The sequence below is a fragment of the Cataglyphis hispanica genome, chromosome 17, assembly GCF_021464435.1.
Source record: "Cataglyphis hispanica isolate Lineage 1 chromosome 17, ULB_Chis1_1.0, whole genome shotgun sequence".
Taxonomy (NCBI): domain Eukaryota; kingdom Metazoa; phylum Arthropoda; class Insecta; order Hymenoptera; family Formicidae; genus Cataglyphis; species Cataglyphis hispanica.
The window spans coordinates 972,103-985,594 of record NC_065970.1 but is presented as its reverse complement, the minus strand read 5'-3'; the positions used below and the strand labels follow the sequence as shown (position 1 = coordinate 985,594).

The following is a 13,492-nucleotide window of genomic DNA, read 5'->3' as shown; positions in this document are numbered from 1 at the left end:
TACGATGATCAATGATAATATTTAGATAAGTATTTCTCAACGGATCAACGGTTCTCGTTCAACTTTCTGCGCGATTAAAAAAAAATCTTTTTTTCAACATAATGTAATACAAATTTATTATTGAAAATATATGAATGTTTTAAGATAAATAAAATAAAATTACACAGATAAATAAAAATTATATTTTCCAATGAATTCAAGGTAGATTTACTTTGACAAATATTTAATCGCATAAAAATATATTTAATGGTAGCAATTTTATTATTTGTTGAGCTTTTATGAAGGAAAATCCCTTTCGAGAAAATAAATCTCTTTTTTTTATACAATATCCGTTCATTTCGAATGTTTTCTACCAGCATGCTTGAAATCCGATCTCTTCACACAACGTAATACCCAAAAGCACTTGCGCAATAATGGAGCCATCATGTCATTCGGTCGGCGGGGAAGGCATACGCGGAGTTTCAAATCGAGATAGTTTGGAAAGGGAAAGAGAAGGAAGAGGAAGACGAGAATGGTAGTAGAGGATCGGAAGACCGAGGGGCCGTAGGCAGGGTGGCATCCCCCGGGAACTGAGAAATCCGGTTCTGGGCAAACTGTCTTGCGAGTAGTTGGTCGGATAGTTTCGGATCCAGATTCCCGGGAGTTAAGCCAAACCACCTTCTCAAGCGAGACGATCGTCCCGTCTACCCTCTGCCGTTCTCTTCTCTCGCGGCGCGACGACAGTGCGGTTCCGATGGCTGAAATGAGATCCGTTTGCCACTCCTAGTTACGGGAATAACGTACCGCGTTAGGTCGGATTTATGACGACTGAGGTCGAATAAATAGCGGATTATACGACTTGTCGAGCGCATTAAGGAACGTGTGTCCCTTTGGCCACGTCGACTTCTCAGATTTATACTCATTTAATCCTTTCGGGGACAATCTATTCATTATGACTAATATTTACATATTTTATGAGATATTATATTTATTTGAGACAGTAGGCAGTTTGGCATATTTTGGATAAATCACATTCCTGGTAATAACATTCTCTTTTGTCTGTCTCTGAAATTATTAATAAAAGATTTATTAAATAAATCATGTCTTCTGGATTACAATTGTATTACAAATTGATAAAAATTTCTCTCTCTATTTTTTAATATTTCATTTTATTTTTAATTTTTGAAAATTAAATAGATCAATACTGACGTTTTTATGAATGAAAAAATTAAAGATAATCAATTCAAAAGATAAATAAATTCAAATATGAAAAATATATAATTAGAATATTCTATATTAAATCTACTTGTCTGAAATATGGGATTTAATTCAAGCGCCACTATAACGATATAATCTTTTGAAAATTGCGTTTTTCCGGAAGAAAACGGAAGAAACTAGTGTGAGAGAGAGCTAGCTCAAGCAATGATATATAAACTTCTGTTTTCTCAATTTGCGTTAACATCCTAGCAAGACGTTATGTTTCGCCAAACACTTTTCTGCAAGAACGATTTCGAAAATCGAATTGCGAGCGCAGACAGAACTTACTTATTCTACTTTAATATGCGGCGTCGTCATTCGCTTTATCGCCAAATGGAGAATACAGAAACGATCGTAGTTTTCCTTTTCTCTTTCTCGCTCTTTACATGACTTCTCTTCATCTCTTTCTCTTTCTCTCACCGACAACCTTCACAAAACTTGGCATGACCAAGGACACCACTATCTATTCAATTTTCGCCAAGTTGGCGGAGTCGTTGCCAGGAAAATCGACCGACCAACCGGACGTTTTGTCTTTTCTCGCCTCTCTCACGAAAGAAAGATGATGAAAGTCGCTTACCGAAAGAGGAATGGGAATAAAAAGAATGCGAGAAGCGAGCTTTCTGCGCAAGTTGACTTTCTTGAGTTACTTATGACGCGAGATAACGGGAAAATGCGTTTCTGTCCACCAGAATGACTTTTTATTACGCTCCTTGACGCTGCATTAGCGTTTGAATCGTTGTGTTGCTCACATATCACTTCGCGCATTATTTATTAATTCCTCATTTTGTTATATTTTCATAAAATGCATAATATACGCTAATTAATTTATATCTCCCTCCCCCTCTATATATAAAAATATATTTTAGAATCTGTCAATATACATATATATATATATATATATATATATATATATATATATATTGAATATTGCACTAAAAGTAATATCAGTGTTTCTATAGTAATTAATTAAATTAATTAATTAATTCTATAGTAATTAAAAAGAAAGATGGATATTTTTATATCAAACATACAATAAAACAGAAACTATGGAAATAAACAGTATTGTTGCGATAGAACATTTTCTATATTTTTCTGTATTGATACCAGCACTTATAAACAAATCATGTGGATAAACTTGTGGATAACTTTATAACTGTACAATTGAAACTAAAATTTATAATCTTACAATGCACCAGGGAAAGGATCCACTCTATTTTTTCGTAGAAGAAATGTGATCTTCCTGTCCATGTCTTCATTGTAAATTGCTTTACACTTCTCAAAATTGATCCTGCGTCTGACATAAGTCGGCTTCTCGTAGTACCTGGTACGTCTGTATTGGCCAAATATGTCCTCTTTGGATAATATGCGATTTAATATGCGACATGCCTTGTCCACATCGTTGTTCTGTACAAAAATTGTACGACTGATGAATTGAGCGTGTCGTGGAAGACTCATCTCTGCAAAAAAAAAGTTAGCAATTACATTTTCATATTTATGAATGTCTCATAAAATTGAAATTCAGTTTTTTTTTTTTTAAATCATTTTGGGTAAAACATATAGCATATGTAATATACTTATTCACTAAGAACTGAATATAAGCATATATGTATAACTTTAATTATACGTAATTACTAAAGTTAATACAAAAAACCAGAAAAATAATAAACATCTTTTTATTTGTTATGAAATTCAAAAAGTCGATATAAATGTATTGTGCATTATAGTTAGCACCAATTTTAGGTTATGTTGAAGTTAAAAATTAACCACGCTATCCTCTTTAATTCCTTTAACGACAAACATTTTTTACGTATATCCACTAAACGAAATACTTTACTCACTAGAATATACCGCAAAAAATCATTAATTTATTTATAAATTAACACTGATTAATCTCTTGCACTATCGATTCTGGACGACCCAGCTAAATAATCCTCTTTCGCGCACTTTCAGTTCAAAACAAGGTATGCCATCTAGTCGCCGTAAATTAAATTAAAAGAATAGTTTCGAACGATAAAAGGTAAAGACCGTACGAGATTTTATACTACAAGAAATAACCGCAAAAGTAAATACTTTCAACATACTTGATTAATTACTCCTCATTTCCACGGGATAATCGCAAAAGAATTTTATGTGTCCTAAAAATAACACGTTGAGCAGTGTGATGATGATAAAGTAGACCACCAGGCAATGAACGATCTGTAAAAAATCAATATTTTAAGATATACATACATTTTGGCGAGAAAATAAGAACGAACGAGAAAGATAGTATGTAAATATTCGCGAATTACTTCTCTGTCTTTCAGGTTATAACCGAAACACCATCGGCATATGCAGAGCCAGACACTCAACGACAGCAACAGTAAAATAACGGCGAATGGTGAAGCGTATATGTGTACGACAAACATTTGTTTATGTTGTGCAGAATCTCTTTTTCATAACTTTTCTCTCTCTCTCTCTCTCTCTTTTCACAGCTAACGCATATTTTCGCGGAAATAGCTACATCGTTTCGCTAAGAACGAATTTTTTCGACGAATACGTGATTTTACGAGGTGTTCCCATATTTTATTCAATTAAAGTGTCCTCTTCCTCGAATCAGTGTTGTCGATATCACGTGTTCGAATAAACTTTGAAAAATTCGAATGAACTTTTGGAGAGGATAGACATAATTCTACGAAGCGCTTTCAATATGTAAGGATAATTTGCACAACATTTTTATGACATCCGTTTTTACAAAACGTGTCGACAAGTTTCTGTGCGATATGTTTTCAAAAATGACTGAGAATTTTGTGAAGAGAGATTGTTCATCAAAATGTTTCCCCTAATGTCTACCAAATGAAAATTGACGTGTTCGAAAGTGGCTTACTTCAAGCGCATAATATCGCATAAATAACGGTAAAATATCGGTATTTAAAAAAAAAAAATGCAATCAATATGTTTTATTCGCTTTTTTCGACAAGCGTCAAGTTTTCGTTTGGCCAAGACGATGGATTTCAAGCGAAATTGGCTATAATTGTTTGATCGATAGTACTTTACTTCCAGCGTGGAGATTGTCAAACGTGTCTCGAGCTCAAAAACGAATACTTCTCGAAAAAAATTTCTTTTCGCTGTTCTTTTATCGCAAACTTTATATTTGCGTTTTAAGAAATGCCGCCGAAGAAGAAAAAAGAGATTGTGCCACAGGAAATAAATTTTATTGAGTAAGTAAATTGACACAAACGAATTTATGAAACGAATATATGATTCCATACTGGTTTAGTTTCGCTTTTGTATAAACGCTATTGTTTATTTATCATATACATATAGAAAAAAATATCTATTCAGTTACCAGGTAGAATCAGATGGGGAATGTCAAGCAGAGATGATCGCTCTTCGTTAATAATCAGCATTGTTCTATGTATGTGTGTGTGTGTATGCGCGCGCTGTGCAACTCATATTTAATAAGTATTGAGTATGCAATACTTTTTCTTTTTCTCTTTCTCGCGTATTTCTCTTTACTTTTTTCAAGATATCCTATTGAACCGTGTCAAAATCAAATCCTGAAAATTTTATTTTTTGCTAACTCAATATATAATATACTGAAAATATCCGAAGAATTAATGGAACTTTGATGTTCGAGAAATCTTCTTAAAAATAGCCATTCTCTTCATGATGAGCGGTCTACATGGGCTTCACAGCTCAAATTTCAATATCAAAATGATATATATTACAAAAGCTCTTTTTAAAGATAATTTTATATTCGACGAAAAAATTCACTCGCCAATTTAAATTTATTTCTTCGATGAGAGAGAATTTAGCGTGTTGACTCTTCCACTACTGAAATCTTTTAATCCCGAATTCGATTGTTTATTATTTGCAAATTTTAATGTTTTTATGGTTGTTTGATGGCTACTTTTTCAACGTTGCGTTTATAAATTTTAGCGATGTCTTTATAAGCAAATTTATATTTTTATCTGACATGAAAAAAAATTCTTTCCAAATAAGAAAAAACATTTTCTCTAAGAGAGAACTCTTCAGAGAAAGTAAAAAAAAGTTAAAATTATTAAAAAAAAGTTATAGATAATATTTTCATATTTCAAATTTGATATTAATTTAAAGAGTCACCGTGTATTTTAAAAAATTTAAAGAGGAAAAGAGATGTACAATAGTTTCTAATAGATAAAACTTTCAAAAGCGAGTATACTAATTTCATTTCTATAGGGCAGAGCCAGAAATCGTAGAGACGATTGAACCTGAGGTTACAAAACCACAGATAAATGTACTCACCGGCGAGCCTTATGGACCTCGAGTGCGTATTATCAGCGAGAAAGCCGAAGAGGAGAGTTCGGACGACGAGCCGGAATCAGAAATCGAAGAAGAGACCAGATACCAAGATCATCACGAAGTACCTTCCGAGTTCTGGCATATTCAGAAGCTCATTAAGTACATGAAAGCCGGCAACCAAACTGCCACCATGGTATCTCTGTGTCTACTGAAGGATTACGATCTCACTGACAAGGTTTGTTTTACTTCTCATTGATATAATAAATTATTCATTATTGTATTATACTATAAAGTAAAGGAATAAAGAGAATATATTTTATCTATACATATAAACACAGATTTAGTCGTATTATAAAATACATAATTATTTCTCTTAAAATAAACATTTATTATATTTTTTATAAAGAAATGAATAATTATATTTACATATATGTGTATAAATATATTTACATATATGTGTATAAATATATTCTCTTTATATTTCTATAATTTTTGTTCTCTCATATTTCCACGGTCAAACTTGGTACAGATCATACAAAAGGCTATCCAGGAAATGGGCGGTCTCGAGGTTTTGGTAAATCTTCTGGAAACGAACGACATCAAGTGTCAAAACGGCTCGCTATCGGTCCTATTGCAAATCGTGACTTCCACGGAGATGAAACGATATTTGATCGATTTGGACATCACGACGCCGTTGATCCAGATGCTAAAACATCCTGCTAAAGATATCCAGGTCGTTCACTGATCCCAATCTTAATAATTTTTTCGATTTTATCGACTAACCATCGATTGAAGAACTTAGCTCAAATCGGTTAGCTTATCAGATATCGAATTAAAAATACTATAAAATCCGAAATGTTTAATCTTTAACTACAGTTACCGTTTCTCTTAATTGTTTTTCATCTAATTTGATTATATTATGTTTAGTTGTTTTTATTCTTTAGGTATTAACGGCAGAAACACTGGCGATTATAGGTCAGATCAGGAAAGCCAGAAAGCAAATCCGAATTCGTGGTGGAATACCGCTTATAGTGAGTTATCTAATACACGTATCTTTATTCATTCCATATGTGAAAAAATATAATTGATGAAATTAATTGTTTCAAGATTTTTCATAGCATGTTAATCTTTTTTTTAATATAATCCGCTATCTAAATATTGTTTTGTTAGCTGGACGTGATGGATGTGCCAGACGAAGTTCTCCGTCGACCATACGACGAATTGAATGAAATCAACAAAGAACTAGTGGCAGTCGCCATAGGTTGCGCCAAGGTCCTGGATTCCTTAAGCAGCAGTCCGAAAGTGAAGGAGGAGCTTCGTAAACACGGCGTCGTTCGTCTGATGTCACGCTTCTTAAGATCAAAACATACACACCTGATCATACCGATGATGGGCGTCGTGCAGCAGTGCGCTGATCTGGTTTACCGAATTTCTTCTATAGTTTACTTAAATCAACTATAAGATGAAACACATTTATTTATGAAAAATAGATTTAATTAATACGAACAAATGTGAGAGTATAGAACATGCAATTATCGCTAAATTAAGAATTGAAAGAATTCAATCTATAACTCGATTCAAACGTTAAATGCATCGATATCATTAATTAATAATCGTAAAACGACTCGATAAAATATTTTGTGCTATTTTCGTCGCCGAGTTCTTAATCTTGAAACTTTGAAATTATTAATTAATCGTAATCTATTTTCGCGATTTTAATCAAAATATCTCTTTGTGATTGGTATTACATTTCTATGAGTTTGCAGAACGTTTTCAGAGAAGCGTTCGAGAGGGTGGGCATGATCGACGAGTTGGTACGCCACTTGAGAAACGACAATGTGAAACTGAAGGAGAATTGCGCCTTAGCCATCTTCAAGTGCGCTGCGAACCAGGAGACGCGGACGATGGTACGTAGGGCCGGTGGTTTAGATCCGCTCTGCAAGCTCGTGCAGAGCGACGAAGTGCGCGCCAATAAGCCGCTACTAGCCGCGGTGACTGGCAGCATTTGGAAGTGCGCCATCAGTCCGGAGAATGTTACGAGATTCAATCAGAACAGTCTGGTGGCCTCGCTGGTGCCGCTACTTAAAGAAAACGAGGACGAGCGGGTGTTGGCCAACGTCGTAGGCGCTCTCGCTGAATGCTGCAAAGATCCCACTAACAGGGATATCTTAAGGGCTAACGAGGGTCTACCGAAACTGGTAAAGATCGTTCAAAGCTGGAAAGTATACTTTTGTCCGCGATTTGTCCTTCTCTTTTTGTTAGTCGGTGAATAGACACATATATATGCAACAGAACAAATATTCTCCAAGCTATAAAGCTGTGTACAATATACGAAGAAAAACTATGTACATATTATATTATATGCATGGAGAATCGAATTTTTATTTGCTGTAAATAGCTTTATAAGATCATAAATTTTTTACATCACCAAATTATTATTTAAAGTACGAAAAATGTGTATTTTCGAATATGTCACAACAAATATTTGTTGTGTATAAATAGAACGAAATCGATAGCCACAGTCCTTTTGATTATTCTCAAATATGATTATTAAATTAATTCTCTTTACATAATTTTATAACGATCACTAATTTCATCGGCGGAATATTACTGCATTGACCCACTTGCGTTTAATTATTTCTCACCTGACCTTGTTTGAGAAATAATTTCCAAATGAGGCGATAATTGGATTGCACATCGGAGAATTCGAGAACATTGCTCTCGATGATTAATCGCATCTAGTCGCGTGACGTTTCCTCGTCATTATCGGCGGCACCGCAGAATTTGAACCACTTCATAAACATTTGTAGATCAGACTGTTGAGCGCCACGTACGAGCCATTACTCGAGAACGTACCGCTGGTGCTGAAAGAGTGCGCCGTCGACGAGAAATGCATGGATATCATTAACGATCCGGAGCATCGGTTAGACGGCGTACGATTGGTTTGGTCCCTGCTGAAGCATCCGAGCGACGTGATCAAACGTAACGCCTGTCTCGCTCTGGTACCCTGCATTCGGCACGCCAAAGATTCGCCCGAAATGGTGCGCGCTTTCGTGGGCGGCTTGGAGCTCACGGTCAGTCTTCTGGAAAGCAAGGATACGGAGGTGCTTGCCGCAGTCTGCGCCATGATCGCGGAAATCGCCACCGATCCTGAGAATCTGGGTATCCTGACGGATCATGGAGTCGTGAGGAAATTGGCTGCCCTCGTGGAAACTGTTAGCACTATAATACTTTTTTTATCAGGATTCTATTAGCGCAATTGTTTTTCGTGAAAGAAAAAAAAAGTTGAAAAATTGATAGAAATGACGAGTTTTTCTTTTTAGACACAATATAATATTGCGAATATGTAATGCGTGTTACATATTATGCACATTATTATGCTCCTAATTTTAATTATTTTGTTATATACGCGACAGAGAGAAATTAATTATCTATTTTTTCCACGAAGCAATCGCACTAAACGCGTGGACGCGCGCGTATAACTTTTTATTAAATATTTTTAATTAAGACACACAATAATAAGATCTGTTTCTTTTTTTAGGACGATGAGAATTTGCGGGCGAATCTGACATTAGCGATAGCCTATTGCTGCGAGTGGGATCGGAATAGTTATGAATTCGGCAAACTAAACGCCGTTGCACCGCTCGTCAATTATATGACCAGTAAGAACAAAGACGTGTTAAAGGGCGTCTGCATCGCCGTGTATCATTTAAGCAAGGAGCCCTTAAATTGCGTGACTATGCACACCTGCGGTGTTATTAAGGTACAATTAGGCGCTTGTTGTCTGTATACGCAACATAAATGGGATCGCTCTACATTAAAAGGACGAAATTCCACGAATTAAAATTTCTGAAAAATTAAGAAAAATTATTTTATCTCGCAAGAAATAATAGAATATCTTTTTTTAATAAATATTGAGAAGGTCATCAATTTATAGCTGTTAGCATTGCAAATATTTACAATTATATTTTAATACGAATTGAGCCATCTTTGGAGATGAAATTTTCGGCAGAAAAAAAATCCAGATTTCGATTAAATCAATTTATCACATCGACGCATCGAGATGATAAATTGTCGGGATTATTTTCTTTTCGTTTTATTTTGGAAATTCCAACTTGAAAATGATAATGAGACTTTAAAAAAAACAGCATGTATTGCGCTTGGTGGGTTCGGACGATCCAGAAGTGCAGATTGCAGCTGCGTCCACCATTCGTCACATAAGAAAGCTCGCATTGACAGCGGAGAAATTCCATTTCAAAGAAGTGTAATTCTTTCACATTTTTTACTATACTTGAATCCTGAAGAGTACAACGGATAACTTCTAATTTAAAGTTTTGAAATAGACTAACTCGCGTTTTTTTCTCTTGCTTTAATTATAAAAATATGAGGAAATATAATTTTTATTTTTTATTTAATAAAATATTTCTGAAATAAAGGTTTATTTTATTTATATTCGATTTATATTAGTTGATTAATATTTGAAATTGAAACGTAAAATTAAATATCAGAAGACCTATAATTAAAGAAGTCATTTAGCATAAAATCATTCGCGACTAGCAACTTATATATTCTAAATTAATATTCAAGAAATCCGGTTGTGGACAGAATCATTCGTCCTATTTTTCGGTTTTATACATCTATTTGTGCTCTTTAAGATTAAATTATTATTTGACAAAGTTATATATATTATGTAAATGAATAATTATTTAAATTTTTCACAGGAATACATTACAGGAAACCGATTTTCTTCTATAAATAACATCATTTATCAAAAGTAAACAAAAAGAGGGAGAAAAAGAGAAAAAGGTGAAAAAGAATGTATAAAATAAAAAGATATTTATTGATGCATGTCAATATGACAATTTATGCACAATTTCCGTCAATATTTCTAGATTTACAATTTTGCTTAAAGATCCTAATATTCTTCTTGTGACAACAATTGGTAACACTGTATGAAGAGTAATTGAAGAAAGGTATAGAAAATGTTCCTGTTTCTCACAGAATATGGATATTCAATTCATAATTGAGGAACACTGATCTTGCCAGATATACATAATCATTAACTATTAAATAATTCGAAATAACTTGTATTTGAGCAATACATATACCGTAAACTTGTCTCTGTACTTCAAATTTAAAGTTCCAAAATGTGTACATAGAATACTATTATTATATAATGAAGAAGAGAGTATATAGAAGACAATCGAATGCCAGTATGATATAACTTTACTCACTTACTTTGATGCACAAATTTAAGCTAATTGTGCTTTCACTTTCATTAACAACTCGTAAACTAAAAGGATCCTTCACTCAATTCAGCAAAAGTTTCACCTCTTGTCTCTCCATAATAGAGAATGTAATAATTAAATGGCCACATTTTTTATTAAAAGTTTGATATAAATCTTTTTATTAAATTTTTATTGTGAATGTTTATGCACCATTTTCCCGCACCATTATGTACCATTTCCGATTTAATACTTTAAATTTCTATCATCTTTTAATAATTAAACATTCGCTCTTTATCAATTGTGCGTAGAAACTTATCTACTAAAAGCTGATTTCACCAACATCGAATTTTATCTAATGATATCGCAAATATTTTAAAATAGTGAATCAATTATTGATACACATGATGATTAACTTTAATATACATAAAGTAGTGCTAAACATTCGTTACCACTATCATATATATATATATATATATATATATATATATATATATATATATATATATATATATATATACATATGATGCGCTCGATTCTCATGACAGATAGCGAAAATTTTAGTCTATATTTCATTAGCATATATAAAATCTATCTTATTATATAATCTAAAAAACATATAACAAGCATGAGATCTTGAATATATTTTAAAGATAAATAGTTTTTATAAATATTACATAAAAATTGATTTTTTTTTTTAAAGTAGCTTGATTTATATGATAAAAATCTGAAAATTTAGCGTGGTAACAAACGCGCGCACGATATTAATTTACAAAAAAAACGAAGAATCAATTAAAGCAGATAATTGGATTTGAAATCGTTGGTGAAACACTCTAAGAATAAAGTACACTTACATATGTATATTATCAATTATTACGTAAATGGCAAAAACACACGCGATATCCTATCCTACTATACAAGAACACTCCAAATTTTATTTTCAATTTCACTCGATGAACCGCTATATAGACGATGCTCGAGCAAAACAAAACGCCAATTTCCATACTATGCTGAAACTTTCCTGAACCACATTACTTTATAATTCTAAAATCAGATTATCCTTACGAATAGCTGGTGAATATAAAGTCATAGAAGAACCAAAAAATAAATCTCTCCCTGAAAAGTAAATCATCAACTACTTCAGTAATGATTTACTTTTAAATTAATGATTTATTTCACAGAGTGAGGTTAGGTTTCATTCTTCTATGCTTGATATTTGTTATTCGCAATTTTGGATAAAATTTTATCCCTGATCATTTAAACAATCGCTTGTTATATTTAAGAACACAAAATTTATGTTCGACACTTTGCATTTCTTATAATGTAGAACGCCCAATAATATTCAGCAAAGCACAAAATTCATACTGTCTCTGCTAGGAATGAGTAAAAAGGGAAAGACACAAATGGGCTTTCTATTTATTTGATTTGCAGCTCTGTTAATCTTGCTTATTGGTCAGCAATGCTTCCGCTGCAGTTTTGACTGCTATAATAATAACATGTGTTTTTATACGTTTCTACTTTTATCAGAAACAAATAATTTTTTAATGTAACATTCAACTTTTTTTATTTTTTTAAGAAAGCTAGATTATTTTTGTTAAAAATCATCTTTTTTTACCTGTGTCACGTGCATTGGACAAAAGTCTGTCTAATCCAGGCTGATACTGGATAAACTTTGGACGGATGATACGTCGATACAGAAACAAGGAACCATTATATTCGGTTGGTGCCATCAACCATATGTAAAATATACACTGTGTAATAAATAAATAATTTTTAAGATTTATCATTGCCAATATCTGTCTTTAAAAACAAAATCTTCAAGTTTTACCTTGAACAGCCAATAGATAGGGAACCAACAGACAATATATTCAGAAAAGAACTCTACTATAGTAAATACAGCAAAAACAACCCAATAAGTGAGCCACTTTGTGTCATCCTCTTTCTTAGGGCTTTCCAGCGCCTTCATAGATTGGTACGCAGGATAAACAAAACCAACTATATTACATACTAGCTGTTGTCCTAATCCAAATACCAGGTATAAGGCCAGCAGTACCAATGAGCCTATCAATAAATGAAAATAAATAAATAATAAATATGTGTGTAATATATTCTTATTCAAATTACTCCAATTTATAAAAATATATTCAAAATATAATCTTGTACAAATTTAATGTATTATTATTTACAGAAATTTGCATAATGTGATATAAGGTAGAACGAGATGCTTGTCATGCGATCATATCGTGATCGAGGGCAAAGATCAACAGGTTGCAGATTTTCAGAAGAAATGTGAAACGCGTATTCTCATCATACAGAATATGAAGTAATGTAATAAGAAGGAAAAACAAGAAAAAAATATTGCGTAACGAATAGTGCACGATAACGATTGGTGAGGAAACCGCAAAATTCCATTGACTATATGCAAATAATAATTATCTAAATGTATGCCGTATAAGCCGGCTTCCAATCAATGGAAATGACTGGAAATCCTGGCGTTCGTAATTGCTCTTCAAGAAGCAACTCACCGACAAAGATGTAAAGTCGATCGACGCCGATCTTCTGTTCCGCGCAAATGAACATTTTTACCCATGGCTTACTCTCGTCCTTCAACGCCTTCTCGAGATACTCCTTCACGGCGACGATCCGGGCCATCTTTTTTTTTCCGACGCAAAGAGTTCTCGGTCAACAAAACTATGCGTACGCGGCGTTGGTCACGGATCGTACACCTGTTCGTCACTAGAAAGAGATATGGCCGTCGTTCGATATTCGAT

General features: G+C 33.4%; 3 protein-coding genes across 8 annotated transcripts; 1 reads left to right on the top strand and 2 right to left on the bottom strand.

Moving 5' to 3' along the window:
* Positions 1–2,298: 2,298 nt before the first annotated feature.
* On the bottom strand, positions 2,299–3,557 carry LOC126856163 (28S ribosomal protein S21, mitochondrial). Of its 2 annotated transcripts, XM_050604440.1 has the most exons (3): positions 3,525–3,557; positions 3,318–3,432; positions 2,299–2,693 (listed from the first exon to the last, which is right to left on the bottom strand). In XM_050604440.1, the coding sequence occupies exon 3, from the start codon at positions 2,689–2,691 to the stop codon at positions 2,419–2,421; it is 273 nt and encodes a 90-aa protein (XP_050460397.1). In that variant the 5' UTR covers positions 2,692–2,693; positions 3,318–3,432; positions 3,525–3,557; the 3' UTR covers positions 2,299–2,418. The 2 variants fall into 2 exon arrangements, with proteins under 2 accessions (XP_050460397.1, XP_050460396.1); XM_050604439.1 differs by lacking the exons at positions 3,318–3,432; positions 3,525–3,557 and adding an exon at positions 3,075–3,209.
* Positions 3,398–10,918, top strand: LOC126856132 (armadillo repeat-containing protein gudu). 4 transcript variants are annotated; one of them, XM_050604382.1, is made up of 12 exons: positions 3,398–3,434; positions 3,540–3,628; positions 4,276–4,433; positions 5,434–5,731; positions 6,026–6,229; positions 6,441–6,527; positions 6,667–6,915; positions 7,263–7,694; positions 8,307–8,711; positions 9,038–9,259; positions 9,645–9,760; positions 10,218–10,918. In XM_050604382.1, the coding sequence occupies exons 3-12, from the start codon at positions 4,381–4,383 to the stop codon at positions 10,249–10,251; spliced, it is 2,100 nt and encodes a 699-aa protein (XP_050460339.1). In that variant the 5' UTR covers positions 3,398–3,434; positions 3,540–3,628; positions 4,276–4,380; the 3' UTR covers positions 10,252–10,918. The 4 variants fall into 4 exon arrangements, with proteins under 4 accessions (XP_050460339.1, XP_050460341.1, XP_050460337.1 ...); XM_050604380.1 differs by lacking the exons at positions 3,398–3,434; positions 3,540–3,628 and adding an exon at positions 3,796–3,924; XM_050604384.1 differs by lacking the exons at positions 3,398–3,434; positions 4,276–4,433 and having other exon boundaries at positions 3,560–3,628.
* LOC126856155 (receptor expression-enhancing protein 5-like) lies at positions 10,318–13,475 on the bottom strand. Of its 2 annotated transcripts, none has more exons than XM_050604428.1 (4): positions 13,247–13,475; positions 12,550–12,782; positions 12,337–12,472; positions 10,318–12,201 (listed from the first exon to the last, which is right to left on the bottom strand). In XM_050604428.1, the coding sequence occupies exons 1-4, from the start codon at positions 13,371–13,373 to the stop codon at positions 12,158–12,160; spliced, it is 540 nt and encodes a 179-aa protein (XP_050460385.1). In that variant the 5' UTR covers positions 13,374–13,475; the 3' UTR covers positions 10,318–12,157. The 2 variants fall into 2 exon arrangements, with proteins under 2 accessions (XP_050460385.1, XP_050460384.1); XM_050604427.1 differs by having other exon boundaries at positions 10,318–12,204; positions 13,247–13,473.
* Between the last annotated feature and the right edge of the window lie 17 nt (positions 13,476–13,492).

Coding starts and splice junctions, on each gene's coding strand:
- LOC126856163 (XM_050604440.1), bottom strand. CDS start 2,691: ATGAGTCTTCCACGACACGCTCAATTCATCAGTCGTACAATTTTTGTA.
- LOC126856132 (XM_050604382.1), top strand. CDS start 4,381: ATGCCGCCGAAGAAGAAAAAAGAGATTGTGCCACAGGAAATAAATTTT. Junction 8,712..9,037: donor TGGCTGCCCTCGTGGAAACT/GTTAGCACTATA, acceptor TTCTTTTTTTAG/GACGATGAGAATTTGCGGGC. Junction 9,260..9,644: donor ACACCTGCGGTGTTATTAAG/GTACAATTAGGC, acceptor TAAAAAAAACAG/CATGTATTGCGCTTGGTGGG.
- LOC126856155 (XM_050604427.1), bottom strand. CDS start 13,373: ATGGCCCGGATCGTCGCCGTGAAGGAGTATCTCGAGAAGGCGTTGAAG. Junction 12,473..12,549: donor CTATCTATTGGCTGTTCAAG/GTAAAACTTGAA, acceptor TTTATTACACAG/TGTATATTTTACATATGGTT. Junction 12,205..12,336: donor GTCCAATGCACGTGACACAG/GTAAAAAAAGAT, acceptor TTATTATTATAG/CAGTCAAAACTGCAGCGGAA.